Genomic DNA, 18,410 nt, shown 5'->3' with positions numbered 1-18,410 from the left:
CATTGATGCAGAGGTTGCAGATGGCACCGGCATAGGTGTTGGGGATGACGACATGGACGTAGCTGTATTAGTCAAAGGTGACAGTGACACCTGTGTCAGTGGTGATGAAGCTGTGGATGCCACAGAGGGACACCTGGAGCTGGTGGTTGTGGGTGAAGGGAAAGTCCAACAGGACACCATTAACCTGGAAAGAGAGTCACAGGTGGCATGAGGTTCCCTAGTGAAGTTGAAACCCAACCAGCTGTCATAGAATGACCTTGAAGCCCATCTAGATGCCACATGATGACTTTGAAACCTTCCTGAAGACCATACAATGACCTTGAAACCTAACCCAGTGCCATGGAATGACCCTGAAACCCGCCAAGATTTCACACAGTGGCTTTTTAGCCCACCAAAACACCATGCAATGACTTTGAAGCCCACCAAGGTGATTTTGTAGCCTACCCAGATGCCACTCTAATGACTTTGATACCCATCTAAACACCATACAAGAATCTTGAAACCCAACCAGATGCCTTGAAATTACTTTGAAAACCACCTAAACACCTTACAAGGACCTTGAAACTCCACCCAGGTGTCATGTGATGACAATGAAGTGCTCCTGAAGATCATACAATGACCTTGAGCCTTCCCCAGATGCCATGCAATGACTCTGAACTACCCCCATCAACTCCTTCATCCCTACCTTGACTCTTTGGGGATGTTTCTGGCTGAGGCTGAGGGTCATTTTGTACACCTCCATGGTGACCACCTTGGTGAAAGAGACTAGGCGGCTGCCATGGTGATTGTTCTCCACAGTGACAGCAAAGGGGATGAGGGTGGGGTCAGTGGAGAAGAGCCCAGTCAACAGGTAGACACAGGTACCCATGAAGTTGTAGCGGCACCCATCGAAGGTGGTATAGTGGGGGTCACCAGTGGCCATGCAGATGGTGCATCTGTTGGCCACACACCACCACGCGCCCTTCCCCACCGCGGATACCTCACCTGGCTTACACCCGGAGTCTTTGCACACCACCACCACCAGCTCCATGTCACACCTGCACCTGGAGTGACAGGTGTCATTGCTCCAAAACTCCTCACCAGGGCAGTAGTAGCAGCCATCATGGGTGCGGCCACATCAGGACACTGGCACACACTGTCTGCCCCTGAGCACGTGGCCGGTGTTACAGGCACAGGTCTCCACACAGGGCTGGTCACAGGTGGCTGGACTGTCCCAGTCAGAGCAGGTGACTGGACAGGCATTGACACAGGGCTCATAGCAGATGTTTTCAGGGCAAGGTAAGGCTACAGGGGGAGGAAACTGGGATGAGGGAGGGATTAGGGGAGTGGACAGCATTCAGAGTAGGTGGGGATTGGGAAAGGGTCTTGAACATGGGGAAGGGTCTGGAAAACAAGAAGGGGCTGGATTGCAAGGAGGAAGGTCTGGGAAATGTGGGAAGAGACTGGGACAAGTGAGATAAAGTCTGAGCCATATGGCAAGGGTCTGGGCCATGCAGGATGGGGTCTGGAATGCAGAAGATGAGTTCTGGGACACAATGATAAATTTCAAAGAATTTCACAGAATGACTAGGTTGGAAGAGACCTTAAAGATCAGCGAGTCCAACCCATGCCCTAACTCCACCACTTCCCTGGGCAGGCCATTCCAGAAATTTATCACCCTTTCTGTAAAAAACTTTTTCCTAATATCCAACCTTTATTTCCCTTGACGCAGCTTGAGACTGTGTCCTCTGGTTCTGTCAGTTGCTGCCTGGTGAAAGAGACCAACCCCCACCTCACTACAACCACCTTTCAGGAAGTTGTAGAGAGTGGTAAAGTCATCTCTGAATCTCCTTTTCTCCAGGCCTGGAACATGTGGGAAAGATCTGGAAAATGTAGGATGAATTCTTGGAAAGATGGAGTGGGTTCTGGGACACAAGAAGCAGCTGGAGCACCAGTAGAAAGTTCTGGAGAACTTCCAAGGATCACCTGTGGGATTTGAGGGCTTCAACCCAGGATGGATCCCACACCATTCTCCTCCTCCCCCACTCTGGCTCCTTCCCTTCTCAAAGAAAACCCCAGCCCTTATGGCATCCTGATGGCATCATCCAGTCATGGACCAGGGCCTTGTGCTTCCAACACGTTGCCGCATAACTCTCCAGCACCTGGCAGAGGATCGACCTCGCCCCATCGTTCAGACACTGGTCGGACAGGCAGTTACGATAGAAGTCATGAGGCTTCACTATGTCGTGACTGCTCTGAAGGGCCCCTGGAAGGATTTTTTGATGATCCCACAATAGTGATTCCCGCCATAAAACTCCTTCTCATCACACACTGGGCGTGGTCCATAACAATAGTCCCAACAAATCAGGTTGTTGGCCTTGGAGTCAGCACTTTTCCAGCTTTTGACCCATGTGACAATTGCAGTGATGCTGTCACCAGCCTTGGTGATGTTGTCAGGGGGCTTGAGGTTGAAATTCCCACAGAGGCCATGGACGTGGTAGATGTGACAGAAGTTGCTGCTGGGAAGGTTAATCAGAAGGTGCCAGTTCCAGTTGTAGGAGACCCAGAGAACAAAATGTGTCTCCAGAGCAACACCAAGCACACTGGGACACACCGTCCCATCTGCCAGGAGCACTGGGATTAGCGTCACCTCGCCATTCACCTACCAATGGCACAACATTTCCAGTTATCTTAATGTTTTATTCTCAGCATACACCAATATTTTATTCCAAAAGTATCCTAATATTCTATTCCTCACATATCCTAATTCTTTATTCCCAGCATATTCCAACACTAAATCCCATCATATCCCAACATTTTACATCTTACATATCCCAACATTTTATTCCTGACATATTTTATTACTGACACACCCCAACATTCTATTCCCACTAGAACCCAATGTTCTATTCCCAAAATATCCAAACACTCCACAGTATTTTATTCCTACTGCCTCCCAACATTTTATTCCTGAAATATCCTAATATTTTATTCCCTAGACACACCAACATTTTATGCCAGTTTATCCCAACATCTTATTCCTGGCATATCTTGGTTTTTTGCTGACATATCCCAACATTTTACTCACAACAAATCCCAACATCTTATTCCAATCTTATCACAACTTTCTGTTTGTGACATATGCAAATATTCTATTCCCTATATTTTGTTCCTACTATATCTCAACTTTTTATTCCTGACATATCCCAACATTTTATTCCCAAAATATCCCAACATTTCAACAATCAGCCTCCCAGTCTGACTGATTTATCCCAAAACAACATTGGCACTGCTGGATGAAGAAGGAGGTAGGGAAGAGCTGGATGAAGCAAAAAGTTGGGAAAAAGCCCATATTCTCACATTTCCACCCAGACTCTTCTGTCTTCATTCCAGTGGAAAGAGATGCGTTGTCCATAGATGTCAACATCAACCAAGGAGACATAGTGTCACTGTTGAGTCAGGAACGGGAATGAAGATGACACAAATCCATGCATTTTCAGAAGGCACAAAATCTCACTTTATTCCAAAACTTCACGGTTTTATAAGCAACATCGTTCACCCAGAACCTGATTTGTTCTTAATAACACCTGTCACCCCATCAGTTAATTAGGAACACCATCTTTCCATAACATCACATATAACACGTCCCATGTATAACAATGTTCACAAACACCAGCTGCAGAGACCAAGATAAGAAATGTATTAATTATTTTCTCTGAGCTTCTCACACTTTCCCCAGGACGATGCCTGGGAAACTATCTGTTTTTCTCTGAGAATGTCCACAATTCCCCCTTTTTGTTTAAAGGAGAAGGTGGCTTTTGTAATCCTCTGCAGGGCCCCTTGCAGAAAGGAGAAGAAACATAGCTCAAGAGGTTTATCGGTTGTCAATCAAAACCTCAATCAGACACTGACTTAGAATGGTCAGAGAGATTTCCAACATGTACCATTGAATTCTCTGCGATACCATCCTTTTACCAACATCACATCTTGTTGTTCCTTCTTACAGAAAATCAACTATTAATTAAAAAAAATCATTTACTAATTCTAATACAGTAACAAAGCATTGTTAAGCCTGCTCAAAGAACTGGCAGTCTAACTTAACAACAACCCTTTTCCAGAAACAAAGAAAAGATAGAATGTACATTCCCCACATGTAGAGGAACCATCTGATTGATGACTGGCATCTTGATCATTGTTAGAAGGTTGCCTGTTGGCCGCATTCTGTTTTTGGTGTTGCAAATCAGGGCAAGTCACCTTGCAGGTATCCACCGTACCTCAGTATCTGTGGAAATACATGCATACCCCAAATGCATGCAATCCCAAATGATAACGTCACACAGGCCCTCCCACTTATTAGTGGTTAGGTCCCATAGCCAGACTTTGCTTGAGGCAGATGCATCTCACCTGAAGATTGCAATGAGAGAAAATTATTTAAAATGACAGGATTGTTTGAATTTTGTGGCACTGAAAGATGATTGATTGTATATAGAGCTTTTTCCAATTGACTGTGCAGGTTTTTTCAGGCATTCCACTTTTCTGTTTTTCCAGAATACGCTTTAGCGTGCCATGAACACGTTCAACAATGGCTTGACCCGTTGGAGAATGCGGAACACCAAGTTTGTGTGAGACTCCCCATAAGCACAAAAACTGCCGCATCTTCTGTGAGACGTAGGCAGGGCCATTATCAGTTTTCACAGAAGAAGGTATACCCAAAATTGGAAAAGCCATCCTCCAGTGGGCAATCACATTGTGACCCTTTTCTCCAGTATGAGCAGAGGCCCACATAGCATAGAAAAAGGTATCAGAAGACACATGCAAATACTTAAGTTGGCCCAACTCGGCAATATGAGTGACATCTGTTTGCCAAAGCTGCAAGGCTTTTAGGCCTCTGGGGTTCACCCCCACTGGTAAAGGTGCAGCAAGGCCATGACATTCAGCACAAGAACTAACAATGTCATGAGCCTTGGTTGGCATAAACTGAAATTGTTTCTGCAGAGTATGTGCACTTTGGTGGAAAAAAATGTGATGCTTTAGCTTGTGCAATTTTGTCAGGCTGAGGCGCTACCCATGCAGGGTTAGCTAGCCTGTCAGCCCTGGCATTACTTTCTGTTATGAATCCTGGTAAACTGGTGTGACTCTGAATGTGAAAGATGTAATATGAATGAACTCGGGTCTGAATCGCACACCACAAAGCTTTCAATAAGTGAAACAAAAGTGCGTTATTGACCTCTTTCAGAAGTGAACAATCCAAATGTTTGGTTACGTCTGTGACATAGGCAGAATCAGTGACCAAGTTCAGAAGTACCTGAGAAAACCTCTGGAATGCCAGGGCAACGACCTTTAACTCAACCAATTGGGCCAAGTCTCACTTGTGGCCTTCCAGCACTTTCCACCCAGATTCATCCTTCCAAGTAACAAAGGCTTTCCCTGTTTGTCCAGAGCTGTCAGTGAAGATGGTGGGTCATTGACCAGCACCCAGCTACTTTTTGGCTGCAAAGACAGACTGGTTGATTTTGCCAACTGCAATAACTTATGACTAGGCAGATGATAGGCAATCTGCCCTGAAAAGTTTTGCAGTGCACTTTGCAAAGGACCGCTGTTAATGAAGCCCCATTCAAAGGTTTCCTGCTCTACCGTGAGAATAATTTTTGCGGGATCAGCTGTCATTAATTGCAAACACTGTTGACAGCATTTGATTATCAAATGAGCAATAAATTCAAACAATGTGGGTGCTGTCTTTTTTGGTTGATGGGGCAAGAAGACCCATTCCAAAATGTGCAAGGGATCAGACCATTTGTCACTCCATTGGCCAATGATACCTGTAGGATGAAAATATGGATTGGTAATGAAAACAGTGATATCAATGGAAGGATCTACTCCATAAACCTGATGAGCAAAAACAGCTTGTTGGACTTCCTCCAGTGCTCATTGCACCTCAGGAGTAAATTTTCGAGGCAATCTCAGGTCACAGTCCCCCATTAGAATATTATACAGGGGGGGACAATTGTTTCGTGGTTAGCCCCAAATAAGGACATAACCAACTGATGTCACCCAGCAATTTCTGGGCATCATTCAGAGTCCTAATAGAATCCGTGATTTGCACCTCTTGATGCTGAATGCTTTGATCCAGAATTTTGACTCCCATATATTTCCAAGAGGATGCTGTTGAACCTTTTCCAGAGCCACTTGCAGCCCATAAGAATGCAGAGCAGAGAACAGCTGAGGCCATATCCTCAGCAACTCATCCTGGGTGGATGCTGCCACCAGGATGTCGTCCATGTAGCGATAGCAATATGCATCAGGAAACTGCTTACAGACCCTGGACAAGGCCTGAGCCACATACCACTGACAAATAGTCAGGCTGTTTCTACAGCCTTGTGGCAAAACTTTACATTGATATCGCTGCAACGGTTCAGCATTGTTAATTGCAGGCAGAGTAAAGGCAAACTTTGATTTGTCATCAGGATGCAAAGGAATTGTGAAAAAACAATCCTTTAAATCATTATCAAAATTTCCCATCCCATGGGGAGCATGGTGGGTGAGGGCATACAAGGCTGCAGTGCCCCCATACTTCCCATCGCTGCATTAATTTTCCAGAGGTCTTGTAACAGCCTCCATTTCCCAGATTTTTTCTTTATCACAAAGACAGGAGTATTCCAGGGATTAGTAGAAGGCTCAATGTGTCCCTGTTGAAGTTGTTCCTGAACCAATTCACAAAGGGCAACCAATTTTTCCTTTGTCAGGGGCTACTGGCTCTCCCAGATGGGTCTGCTCACTAGCCGCTGTACAGGCAGTGTAGAATATTTTTTGCTCTTCAGCACAGTGACCGCAATCAAAAATGCGTCCCAGTTCATACCCCCTAGGCTACCAATACATCCCACCCCCAGAGACTGATTGGAGTTGTAGTGACATAGGGCCAAAGTGTAGCAGTCTGCCCATCTATGTTTTGAGCAACACAGACTGTTGACTTACAAATGTCTGCACTGCACCCCCCAACTCTTTGATGGCCAGACACATAGAATCCAAAGGCAACGTAGGAGGCCACACAGAGAAGGAGATGACTGTCACATCAGCCCTTGTGTAAATCAAACCTCAAAGCTGGATATGAGGCAGGCTGGCACCCAGTAGAATCACAGTCATGTCACATGTCATCTGCGGTCACTGAGCAGAAACATCAGCAGTGCAAAAGACTTGTGGCAGTCCTGTGGCTCCGAAGCTGCTATTTCCATGAGTCTGCTGGTCAGCCCTCGGACACATGACTGAAAAGCCACAAGTTGAACAATACAAGTCCCTGCCAGAATAGTGACAGGGGGTGGCCATGGAAACCATGGCACAAATTTGACCTGTAAAGTCAGAGTCAATAACACCTGGGTGCACAAAGACTCCTTGGAGGGTGGCACTAGTTCTTCCCAGAAGCAGTGCACTCAGTCCTTGACCAAAGGTCCAAATGCATCCAGATGAACCTTATGTACATGACAAGATTCTAAGATGACTGTTGCTGCAGTGTGTACATCCACCCAGGCTGAACTGTGGGTGCTGCCCCTAAGCCAGCTGAATAAGCCTGTGCTGGTACCATGCCCTGAGGAATCACTTGTGTCAGAGCACAGTTCCCCCGTACACTCATCTTTCGGTTTCCCAGATGTACCAAAAGCTGACAATTGGCATGGTATTTAGACTTACATTGGTTTGCAAAATTACCTGACTTTGCACACTTAGAGCACAAGAAATTAGTATTTGTTCCTTTCTGCTTCTGTGTTCCCTGTTTCTGATTGCCCTTATTTTTCTTCTGTTTCTGTTGTCCATCCCCTGAGGATATCTGGCCTGGCTGTAAGGCAGCCACCAGAACAGACATTTTTTAGTCTACAGAACCTACTTTAGAACATGCTTGGACCATGTCTGTTAGTGTTGGGTTGCCTGAAAAAGCATCATCATCTTCCTGTGGTAGTAATTTGCGTTGTCCCTCACTAACTGTTTACATAAAATCTGCCTCAAATTATCATCCCCAACATGCTTCTCCAGGGCTACTGCAATTTTCTCAACAAATGGTAGAAATGGTTCTTTTGTTCCTTGAGTTATTTTCATATATTGTGGCTAGGGAGCGGCCATATCTATAGTTTTTAACAATGCTGCAAAGCCTACGTTTTCTATTCAAGAATGGCAGGGTCCCAGGTAGCCTGAAGATCAAGATTAGAAAAAGCATTTTCTCCCATGAGAGCATCCACCCCCACATAGTATCTAGGATCAGTCTGAGGCAATTGCATGTTCTCTGCTGGAACCCTTTGAGTGATCTGCCTCCAATTGTCCTGAAAAACTTTAAATTTCACAGGTTGGAACAATATTTGAGCTATATGTCTAATATCAATTAGAGCGAGCAGGTCGGTGTTTAGCACTCTGATAATTTGCATAACTTGTGTAGAACCAAGGCCATATTTCGCTACCTTATCTTGCAAATCTTGGACGACCCACCAGCCAATGACATCATGCCTGTCAACTTGTCCTGTATTTGGGACAGCTTTATTCACAGGAAAGGCTTGGACTTCCCCTTGTGGCGGAACATTGCATTCCTGATCCACCTGTGCCCCCACTGAGATGCCGAATTAACTACTTGACTGTCACTTGTGGCTCCTTCCCCCGGATTTGCCATGCTGGCAAATCCACCCCTGGGCATCTCCGCCTTCTCTATCAGGTCCCAATCTCCATTCTCTAAAGCCTGCAACTTAATTAATTCCCAAAAACGGCGAGGGTTCATCGGTCGCACAGTCATCCAACAAGGGGGCAAAGTACAGAGATGGCTCTGGGATAGTGTCGCTGCTTGTCAGTGCTAGTGTTCTGTTGCCAGGGCACACCCCCATTGTGCGGACAGCAGAGGATGGCGGGTTGGCCGGAGGAACTGGCTGCAAGCTGTGGAGCAGAGGGGCTGGTTGCAAGCCCCGGGACGGAAAAGCCAGCCGCTGCTGGTGGCACAGGAGTGGTGTGACCCTGCCCATGGCATGCAGTGCGGGCTCTGGTGGTAGAACTACAAAAGACATCAAGTCAGCCGATCCACATGACACACGAGGAGGGGGGAGGCAGTTGCACCAGTTCCACAGATGAAGGTGCGGAGGCGAAAAAGATCACGGCTCCTGTTGCATCATTTGCCGCTAGAAAAGGTGCTGTCGGTGCAGCTGCCAGTACCGCTGTCATCTGCACCTGCGCCACAGAAGAGGGAGGGACAACTGGCAGGGGACGTGACAATAGCTGGAACAAAGGTGCACCAGCGGGTGTTGGCGATGCAGGGGGTGTGACCGATACATTTGCGCAGGCTCCATAGCTGGCAATGAAGGAGCTGAAGAGGCAGTCAGTCGGTCGAGCTGAGTCACTCACTGACAGTGGAGGCGGTTCCGCTCCCACCTGTGGTGCAGGGAGAGGGGGAACCAGCGGTGGGAGTAATGGAGCTGGCAGACCGTAAAAGGGTCGTTCCCTGGCCCACTGCAGTGGAGAGGAGAATGGGGTCGGCAGGCGGGGCCAAGCCATTGTGGAGCAGGGAAAGGAGGCATTGGTGGCCGGGGCAAGGCTGGCCGAGACAAAGACATGCCCACTGCTACTTGCAGAGCAGAGATGGGTATTGCTGGTGGCTGGAGCAGGGCCAACTGTGGCAGAGACTCAGCAGTTGCTGCTTGCGGAGCAGGGAAAGCCTGAACACCTAGTTGTGACAGGGACATTCCTGCCGCCTCCTGCAGCGCCGGGGGAGCTGGAGCTGGAGCGATCTGGGGGGGCATTCCGTCAGGTCCGACTGGAACACAGCTCCCGGAGTTGTCGGTGGTGGCGTCGCTGGCAAAGGATATCTTGGCTTTATATAATCATGAGTGTATTTTGGCAGAACATAATCTCTAGGGGAGACATAGATTCCACGGGGGACCCCCCCCCCCGTCTCCTGCAGATCCACACGGAGCCGGGGAAGAGCCAGCAGCCATCCCAGCTCACCTCTCCAGCCCCTGGGATGTCGGTGCCCACAGAGACAATGTTTTCACTTTCTGAGGTCCCCATTTTCCCTTGGGGTCCAGCCTCGTAAAGCTCTGGAGGCCAGACCCAGAGCTTTAGCGTCTGGGTAGCTACTAATCAGAGTAGCTACTAATCTGGGTAGCTACTACGGGGTGTGGTCATATCTTGCCCTGATGACCTTATCCCACAGACAATTGCCTAGTGCATCCCAAGTCTCTGGATTAAATGCGGTTTTCACATCTACAGAGAAATCATGAGACTTAGCCCAGACTAGTAAGGCACAGAAGGAGTCATCTGACACAGAAATTCCCATATATCATATTTCTACACACAAAGAATTACATTTTCTTCTGTAGAAAGCTGATTGCCCATGATGAAGGAAACCCTTCCCAAGAGCCCACAAGCCTACCCTGGGATGCAGACAGTTTGCAATGCTGGGAAAAGCCATTTCTCACCCTAGCTCTTAGACTATTCGGGCCACTCACTACCTGTGGTCACAGAGGGCCAGATCTTCTCCAGGAAGATGCAGGGGAAAGTCACTGTTACCTCTCTAGGAGGACAGAGGATCTCCAGTCATGAGGAGACTGGTGGGCTGCCACAGTGTCTCCTGGTGAGGGGGGTCCGAAGTGTCCCATCTGTCCTGCAATTCCATGAGGGGTCACCAGATGACACCATTGAGTCAGGAATGGGAGTGAAGGCAACACAAATCCATGCATTTTCAGAAGGCATAAAAGCTCAGTTTATTTCAAAACTTCACATTTTTATAAGCAACATCATTCACCCAGAACCTGATCGGTCCTTAATAGCACCTGCCACCCCATTAGTTAATTAGGAACAACACCATCTTTCCATAACATCACATATAACATGTTCCATGTGTAACAATGTTCACAAACACCAGCTGCAGAGACCAAGATAAGAATTGTTTTAATTCTTGGAGCTTCTCACAATTTCCCCGGGACAATGCCTCAGAAACTATCTGTTTCTGTCTGAGAATGTCCACAACATAGGACACAGACTGAATCCCACAATGGATGTTGTTCTTGGCCTGGACCCTGAAGGCCACCAGCCCAGGGTCATTCCCATGGGATTTGGCCATGATGTAGGTACAGGTTCCTTGGAAGTCAAAGTCAAGGCTGTCGAAGGTGTGGAAGTGTGGGTCACCCCATGCTCAGCATGTTGCGACCAAGGCTAGGACACAGCGAGATTGGGCACCGCGGGGCTGGCAGCGCTCCTTGGGGCTGCAGTGCAGGGACTTGCAGTGGTCTGGGAGGGGAGGGAGAGCAGGATGAACCATGGGCTGGATGAAATAGGAGATAAACATTGGGGGAAGCCATGGGTTGGGCAAAAGGATGGGGAAAAAGTGGGGGAAGTCATGGGATAGAGAAAACTACAAGATGGGAAAGACCATGGAATAGGAAAAATCACAGGATGAAAGAAAGTATGGGAGCAACCATAGAATGAACCATGGGAGAAATCATGGGATGGGAAAAAAGCATGGGAAGAACAATGAGAAAAACCATGGGATGGGAAAAGAACATAGAAAAGGCCCTAGAAGAAGCCATGGAATGGGAGAAACCATGGCAAGAATCATGGGATTGGAAAAATCATGAGATGGAAGAAGTCATGGAATGGGAAGAACCACAGGAGAACCATGGGAAAAATCACAGGATGGGGAAAAAAACATTCAAGAAACCATGGGAGAAGCCACCAGATGGGAGAAACCATGGGAAGAATCACCCTATCCCTGACCATTAGTGCCAGATAGGATTCTGTTCCCTCCATCTCCCCTTCCCTTTTCCCCACTAAATCAATCCCCCAGTCATCCCTGTATCCCAACTCCCTCTAAAACCCCTTTTTCCTCCCTTTTATTGATGTATCCAAAGACCCCTTCCCAGATTTCACAGGATTTCTCCTCGTTACAAGCATGGTCATGGCAGGTAAGGCCCTGGCCAAGGACACAGGTGCAATGGTACTGGCAGTGATATCCCAGAAAAGCATCTCATAGGGCTGCAGGGAGGGAGAAGGGAGAAAGGGAAATCCATGAAAATAGGAGATAAAAAGAAATATTCAGGAAAAAAAGGACGTAAGTGCAGAAAAATAAGGAAAATAATGAATGAAATACAAGGACAAAGTATGTAAATGCATAAAAATAGGGGACAAAGGGGGAAAATTAATTTAAAATAGTAAATCCATTAAACTAGGGAAAAAAAGCATATGCCATGAAAACAGAGGAAAATGCAGAGCAATATCAGGGAAAGGAAAAAATGGAAGGAAAAATATAGGTAAGGACATAAAAGAGGGAAAAGAAGGAAAACAATGTAAGGAGAAAAGACATAAATGCCTAAAAATATGGGAAAGGAAAGAAAGCCAGAAAAACTGCTTTATATTATTCTCCATCCCTGAAGCACCTGCACTTCTCCTTGGGAATGTATCCCTGTCATCCAAAGACATGGCCCTAATGGCATCAGCAGCCCTCAGTGTAGGTCTGGGGACAGGTGGTGGTATTTTCGGGGCAGATATTGGCACAGGTGTTGGGGCAAATGGTGTAGATGCTGTTGGCTGGGCAGGTGAGGGCTGGAATTTCTATGGAATCATGAATTGAGTTGGGTTGGAAAGGACCTTTAAACTCATCCCATCACCATCATCCCATGTCCTGCGTGTCACCACTGTCACCCAGACCCAAACAGGGAACATTCCCCACCTGGGCCCCCTCAAACTCCAGTATTACCTGGAGATCTTCCCAACCCCAAACACGGGACATTTGCCCCTGTGCCCTCCCAACCTCACAGTAGAAGGATAGTGTTCTCCAAGCCCCTACGGTGACTCCGGCACCTTGGCATGCATTGACATAGCTCTGGATACTCTGGCACAGGACACGTGTGTCCCTTCCTGTCATACAGAGGTCATGGATGCAGGATTGAGAATATGGGATGGGGTCAATGATAAGATGGCAGGAGCCAAAGGTACCTTTGGGGGCCATGAGGAGGCCACAGTAGTTGGGTTTTTGGAAGACTGCCACTTTCTTCTCTGTGCAGGTGGGACACACATCCTTGGGACAGGTGTCATCACAAGGTGTATCTGTTGTTTTCCATGTGGATTCAAAGGCTGGATCCAGGAGCCAGGTGGCCACTGGAAAGCTGGAAATCATCACTGCATTGGCCATTGTAGTTGCCGCAGCGGCCACAAAAGCACCTGTTCTGGTTTGAAAACAAAGCCAGTGAGAGTCTCCAAGTCAGAAATGGAATTTATTAGGAAAGATGAAAAAGAAAACAAAATACATGCAATAATACAAAAGAAAAACCACTGACAGAGTCAGAATAGAACCTGATGCCCTTTTTGGTCAGGGTGTTGGTAGCTGACCAAGCTGGTTCTCACTCTCAGTGCCCCCTGCCCCTGCCTCAGAGGGACAGAGCTCGGGGCAGTCTGGGGGAAGCAGAGGGGGTGTTGGGCTGGGTGCAAGCTCTGAAACAAACAGGCTGGATGTGTTGTCCAGCACGGGGCTGTTGGCCGCTGCCAGCGACAGATCACAGAGCGGAGTCGCTGCTGATGAGCTGGCTTCAGGCGGCGAAGGCGGAGGCGGAGACGCGGGAGGGGCGGCCAGCTCCGGCGTGATGGCGGATGGTAGCGCAGCGAGTGGAGCGGGGGGCGCAGTCTCCCCCGGCGCGACAGCGGCAGCTGTCGCACCTTGCCCGGCAAAAGTCCCGCTTCTCTCGGGAGTGGCGTAGGCAGCCACGGCAGTGGCCGCGGCAACTCTTTTGGTCTCGGGGTGGGCGGTGGCGGCGATCGGCTCGGTGCCAGCCGAAACACGAAAATCTGGCTGCTCAGTCCGGAGCGGTAGGTGGAGTGAGAGGCATGGCTGCTGCTGCTGGAGCGGCGGGCGGAGCGCTGAATCCAACCGCCGGCGGATGCGGCGCCGCAGACGGCGGGGCAGGAGGCAGTCCATCAGAGGGCAGGGCAGGGCAGAGAACGACATGAGGGCTCCGCCCAAGACCTGCTGGTGCACAGCCGGTGCCAGCAGTACATGGCGGCGGGGCCCGTACATCTGCGCAGGCTCCATAGTCGATAGCGAAGGAGCCGGGGGGGGGAAGCAGCCCCAACTGCATCACAGACTGTGGGCGCCGCCGTCCCCCCCAGTTGCATTCCAGAGAGGGGGGGCAGCAGCGGCTGAAGCAGTGAAGCTGCCTGCTCAACAAATGGGTGGTGTTAAGTCCGCTGTGGCGGAGATGGAAAAAATCCCGGCAGCCATCTACGCTGCGGAGCCACGGGCTGTGGCGGCTCCTGCCAGGCCGGGGTCGCCCCGTACGGCCCCTGTAATGTCGGGTGTGCCGAAACTGATAGTTGTGACAAAGGCACCCCAGCTGCCGCCTGAAAGGCAGATGACGTCACCGGCGCCGCGCTCAAGTCAGGGTGAGTCTGCCCAGCTGACCGTGGCGCGGGTTGCTGTGCGGCCAGCGACCGATATGTCAGCAAAGGATATTTCGGCTGAACATAGTCACAGGGATGGGGATATTTGGGCTTAACATAACTTCCCGGCGACATATAAAGTCCGCGGGGCGTCCCTGTGTCTCTCCCGGACCCGCGCTGTACCGGGGTGGGGCTGGGCACCGCCCTGCCCGCCTCTTGCCCGCTGAATCCCAAAAGGCCACTATATACCGAAACGGCATCTTTGCTCCTCGAAGTTTCCTAGTCGGAATCGCTGCTTCTCGGGGTCTTGCCCCGTAGGGCTGTGTAGATGCGCCCCCAGACTGTGAACAGTGAGGACGCTATTGCATCCCCCCTGTTCGACTCCAAGTCTCGCCAATTTCTCCGATCCAAGGCGCGTCTGAGATACACAGAAAATCCATGGTCCCGAGCCCAACCCTGGAGTCCAACGAGCTCGGCATCGGACACTGGGACCCCCAGCTGAGTGATATAACCCTACCAGGAGGACAGAACCAGCCCTTCAGCTGTAGTAAGTTGCTTCCCCCATTTTCAAGGAAACCCTCCCTCAGCAGATATCCACTTTAAGAGACAGACAGTCTGCTGTTTCAGGGAAAACCCGTCCCGCTCAGTTCTCGGCTTCTAAGAGGCGACCGGCGGTCCAAACAGGACCAAGTCTTCTCTGGAAGACACGGGGTTTCAGCATTACCTCACTCAAGAGGGCAAAGGTCTCCGACCAGAGCCTCCAGGCTGCTGGCATCCAGCCTCGGCCGCGAAGACTCCCCCGATGGCGTCGGAGTCTCGGCTCTTCAGCCCAGGCTGCAGTGCCAGACCGGGTCACCAGATGACACTGTTGAGCCAGGGACGGGCAAAATGACTTGCACGATTTCAGAAGGCAAATTAATGTTTATTCAAAGAAGTTACACAGGGGAAGTTGTGGCACAGAAGCCCAAATGGGAGACTGTTTTTCTCCCCAGGAGGACCAACTCTATGGTGAGTAGGTACTGCTGTTGCCAGGGCCGGGGACTTAGGAGTTGACCAAGGTGGGAGAGTTCATGGGATGCTACAACTCCCCTTATTTTTCTTACTAAGAAGACCTCCCCAGTGGAAATCTGCATACTCTTAACTAGACAGGGAAACGTGACTAACACAATAAGAACAATTATTAAAATCCAAAAAATTTCTTTGACTAAAGATGCAACACATCCTATGAAACTCCACTGTCCAAAAAGTTCATTGATACAATCTGGGTGTTTTTCCACCTTTAACTCCTTTATTTGTTCCTTCAGCTTGTGGATGCTTGTATGTATGGATTCTGAGTGTGAAGAGATGTTGAGGCAGCACATCCCTTCAAAGTCTTGGCAGCCACATCCATGGGCAAGCAGTAGAAAGTCTATGGCAGCTTTATTTTGCAATGTTGCATGCTGGGTAGCCTCAGTGTCACTAAGCAGGTCACTGAGTGCAGTGGAGGTAGCATTTGCTTGCTTACTAAGCCAACACTCCAGGTGAGAAAGCTCTCTGAGAGCCTTAGCTGCAGCCACCCAGGGTAAGAAAAGTGAGACCGCAACTCTCTTTGCTTTGTTCCAATTATAAACTTGGCTATCACAATTTTCATTGAATTCAGAATACTATCTCTTTTGGCCTGCAGATTCAATTTTTTGTTTCCAATTATGTAATAATGTAATGTTTGGAGTGAGGGTATAAAGCCTGCCAAGGCTACAGGGACCCCCCTGGAGACTTGAAGGGATCCCAGCCTACACTCAGTCACCACAGATAAAAAACATTCCCCGGGGCAACACTTTGGGGTGGAGTGAGGATACAGAGAGGATGTGGCTGGTGTAATTACACCAATTTAGGTTATTGTAGGCTTTGTTAATTGGTGATATGTCTTTTCTGTAAGTATTTTTTGCCAGGTCAGTTTCCAGCCAATGTTGACTTGGTTGTCTGAATTAAAATTGGACACAATATGTTGCTTTGGAGGACCCCAGCAAGTCCAGTTCTTGGGGTTCCTCTATACTATTTGGCAGAATTTTTGTCCATTCATCCCAAGTGTCTACCAGATTCGGCCTCTTGCCTGTGGTGTGGAGGAGATCTGAGTTAGTGATAGGCCAGTCATCTGCTACTAAGGGAATCCCTACCCGTAGACAATGGGTTGCCTACACTGCCCATGGACAGGCAGAGATTGTCTTGCTGTAAAGTTTTGGCTAGTGTGACCCAGATGTTCTGACTGGGCTGAGGAACGATCCACGCCTGACCTTACAAGAAGGTGAGGAGCATCCAAAATCTAATCTGGAAGAGTTGGAGGTTCTCTGCCACCGGACACATAACAGGATGCTTGCGAGTGATGAGTTGATCTGTGAATTTGAGAAAATCAATGTGTTTAACTTTAACAACCCCACTTACCTTCCCCTCTTATCCCCTCAGTTTTACTGAGTAGAAGAGGGGTGGGAAAACAGGGGGGATAATAGGTAGCAAACTAAAAAGAGATAAAGCCAACAACAAAAAAAAAAAAAAAAAGGGGGGGGGGTGAGTAAGAGTGCAAACAATGAGTGAATAAAATTCAACACAAGTCTTTTGTTTTCAGGAGCAGCGGAGAGTCATCTTCTTCTGTGAGGGACCTTTGTTTTTACAGTCTTTTTCTTTCTCCTACTCCACACTGCCCAAATTTGGTCTCTTTCTTGCTTCTGAGGTTCTGGGGAAGTGTCACTGGGAGTTGCACTTGGCGATTCGATGAACAGCTTGACATTCTTGCCGGGGATCCACCTGGGGCCAGATTCTGTGGACACGCAAACATAGCCTCTCCTCCGGTTACTAATGGAAATGGACCTATTATTTGCTTGGATTTTGGGTCTTTGATCAGCACAGGGGGTTTCTTAGTGAGTTGAGCCCTGCTAGTATTGGAAAAGTGCCTGACAGTGGGGGGGTTTGGCTCTTTGAATTAATTATTAAGAAAGTTGATAACATAGAGAGTGTCACATAATCTTTCTATATTTGATAGTGTTTCAACTCCCCCACGCTGCTGGTCAAGGACTGTCTTGAGTGTGTGATGAGCCCTCTCTACAATGGATTGCCATGTTGGTGAGTGGGGAATGCCAGTGGTGTGTTTCACTCCCCATTGATCTAGCATCTGTTTGAAATTTTTGGAGGTGTAAGCAGGACCATTATCTGTTTTGATACCTTGAGGGATGCCCAGTGTGGAAAACGCTAGAAGAAAGTGTTTGGCAATGTCTTTAGCCTTTTCTCCTGAGTGGGCAGATGCGAATACAGTCCCGGAGAATATATCTATAGATGTGTATGTATTTTAGTCACCCAAAAGGTGCATTGTGTGTGACATTTGTTTGCCACAGCTGTAAACCTTCAAGGCCTTGGCGGTTAACCCCAGTCCCCCATAGAGGGCAATGCAAACTCTTGGCAATTGGGGCAGGAACCCGTGATAGTTCTTGCCCGTTCCCTTGTGATTTTAAACATCCAGACAAGGGCTGGCACATTTTGGTGGAAAAACTGATGGCTCAGTTTAGCCTGATTGAAAATGTCTGGTAGGGTGGTCTGCATTGCCATGGCTAGGAGATCCGCTCTTCAGTTGCCTTCAGTGACTGGTCCTGGGAGGTCAGTGTGTGACCTCATGTGCATGATGTCATATGGTTGCTCTCGGTGGGAGACGAGGTATATTAACTCTGAAAGTAATCTATATAGATCTGGATTTGGGACTTCCCTTAACAAAGAATGTTCTGCTCTTTCAGCTATCCCAGCAACATAGGCCGAATCAGTAACCAGATTCAAGGGTTGTTTGAACTTCTCAAAGGCTCTGACAACAGCTGCTAATTCTGTGATTTGTGGGGATCCCTGGACAATCTGAACATCAGACTCCCACTCCTGAGTGTCAGGATTTTTCCATGTCATAACTGACTTGTGGGATTTTCCAGAGCCATCAGTAAAAACAGTTAGTGCCTTTAAAGGAGTTCTACTTTTTAATGAATTTGGGATCAGATTAAAACACTCGCTAAATAGTTTATGTTTTTGCAAATTGA

General features: G+C 48.3%; 1 protein-coding gene across 1 annotated transcript; it reads right to left on the bottom strand.

Annotated features, from left to right (window-relative positions):
- Positions 1-1,596, bottom strand: LOC137466578 (BMP-binding endothelial regulator protein-like). Its single transcript, XM_068178280.1, has 2 exons — positions 686-1,596; positions 1-184 (listed from the first exon to the last, which is right to left on the bottom strand). Exons 1-2 carry the CDS (start codon positions 1,028-1,030, stop codon positions 68-70), a joined length of 462 nt encoding a protein of 153 aa, XP_068034381.1. The 5' UTR covers positions 1,031-1,596; the 3' UTR covers positions 1-67.
- Between the last annotated feature and the right edge of the window lie 16,814 nt (positions 1,597-18,410).

This window comes from Anomalospiza imberbis, unplaced genomic scaffold (assembly GCF_031753505.1).
Source record: "Anomalospiza imberbis isolate Cuckoo-Finch-1a 21T00152 unplaced genomic scaffold, ASM3175350v1 scaffold_307, whole genome shotgun sequence".
Lineage (NCBI taxonomy): Eukaryota > Metazoa > Chordata > Aves > Passeriformes > Viduidae > Anomalospiza > Anomalospiza imberbis.
Note: the sequence above shows the minus strand (reverse complement) of the source record. Positions and strands in the feature narration are given on the sequence as shown.

Excerpts from the sequence above, each read along its gene's own strand:
- LOC137466578 (XM_068178280.1), bottom strand. The coding sequence starts at position 1,030 with ATGGAGCTGGTGGTGGTGGTGTGCAAAGACTCCGGGTGTAAGCCAGGT. Across the intron at positions 185-685 it reads AACATCCCCAAAGAGTCAAG|GTTAATGGTGTCCTGTTGGA; the intron begins GTAGGGATGAAG and ends CTCTCTTTCCAG.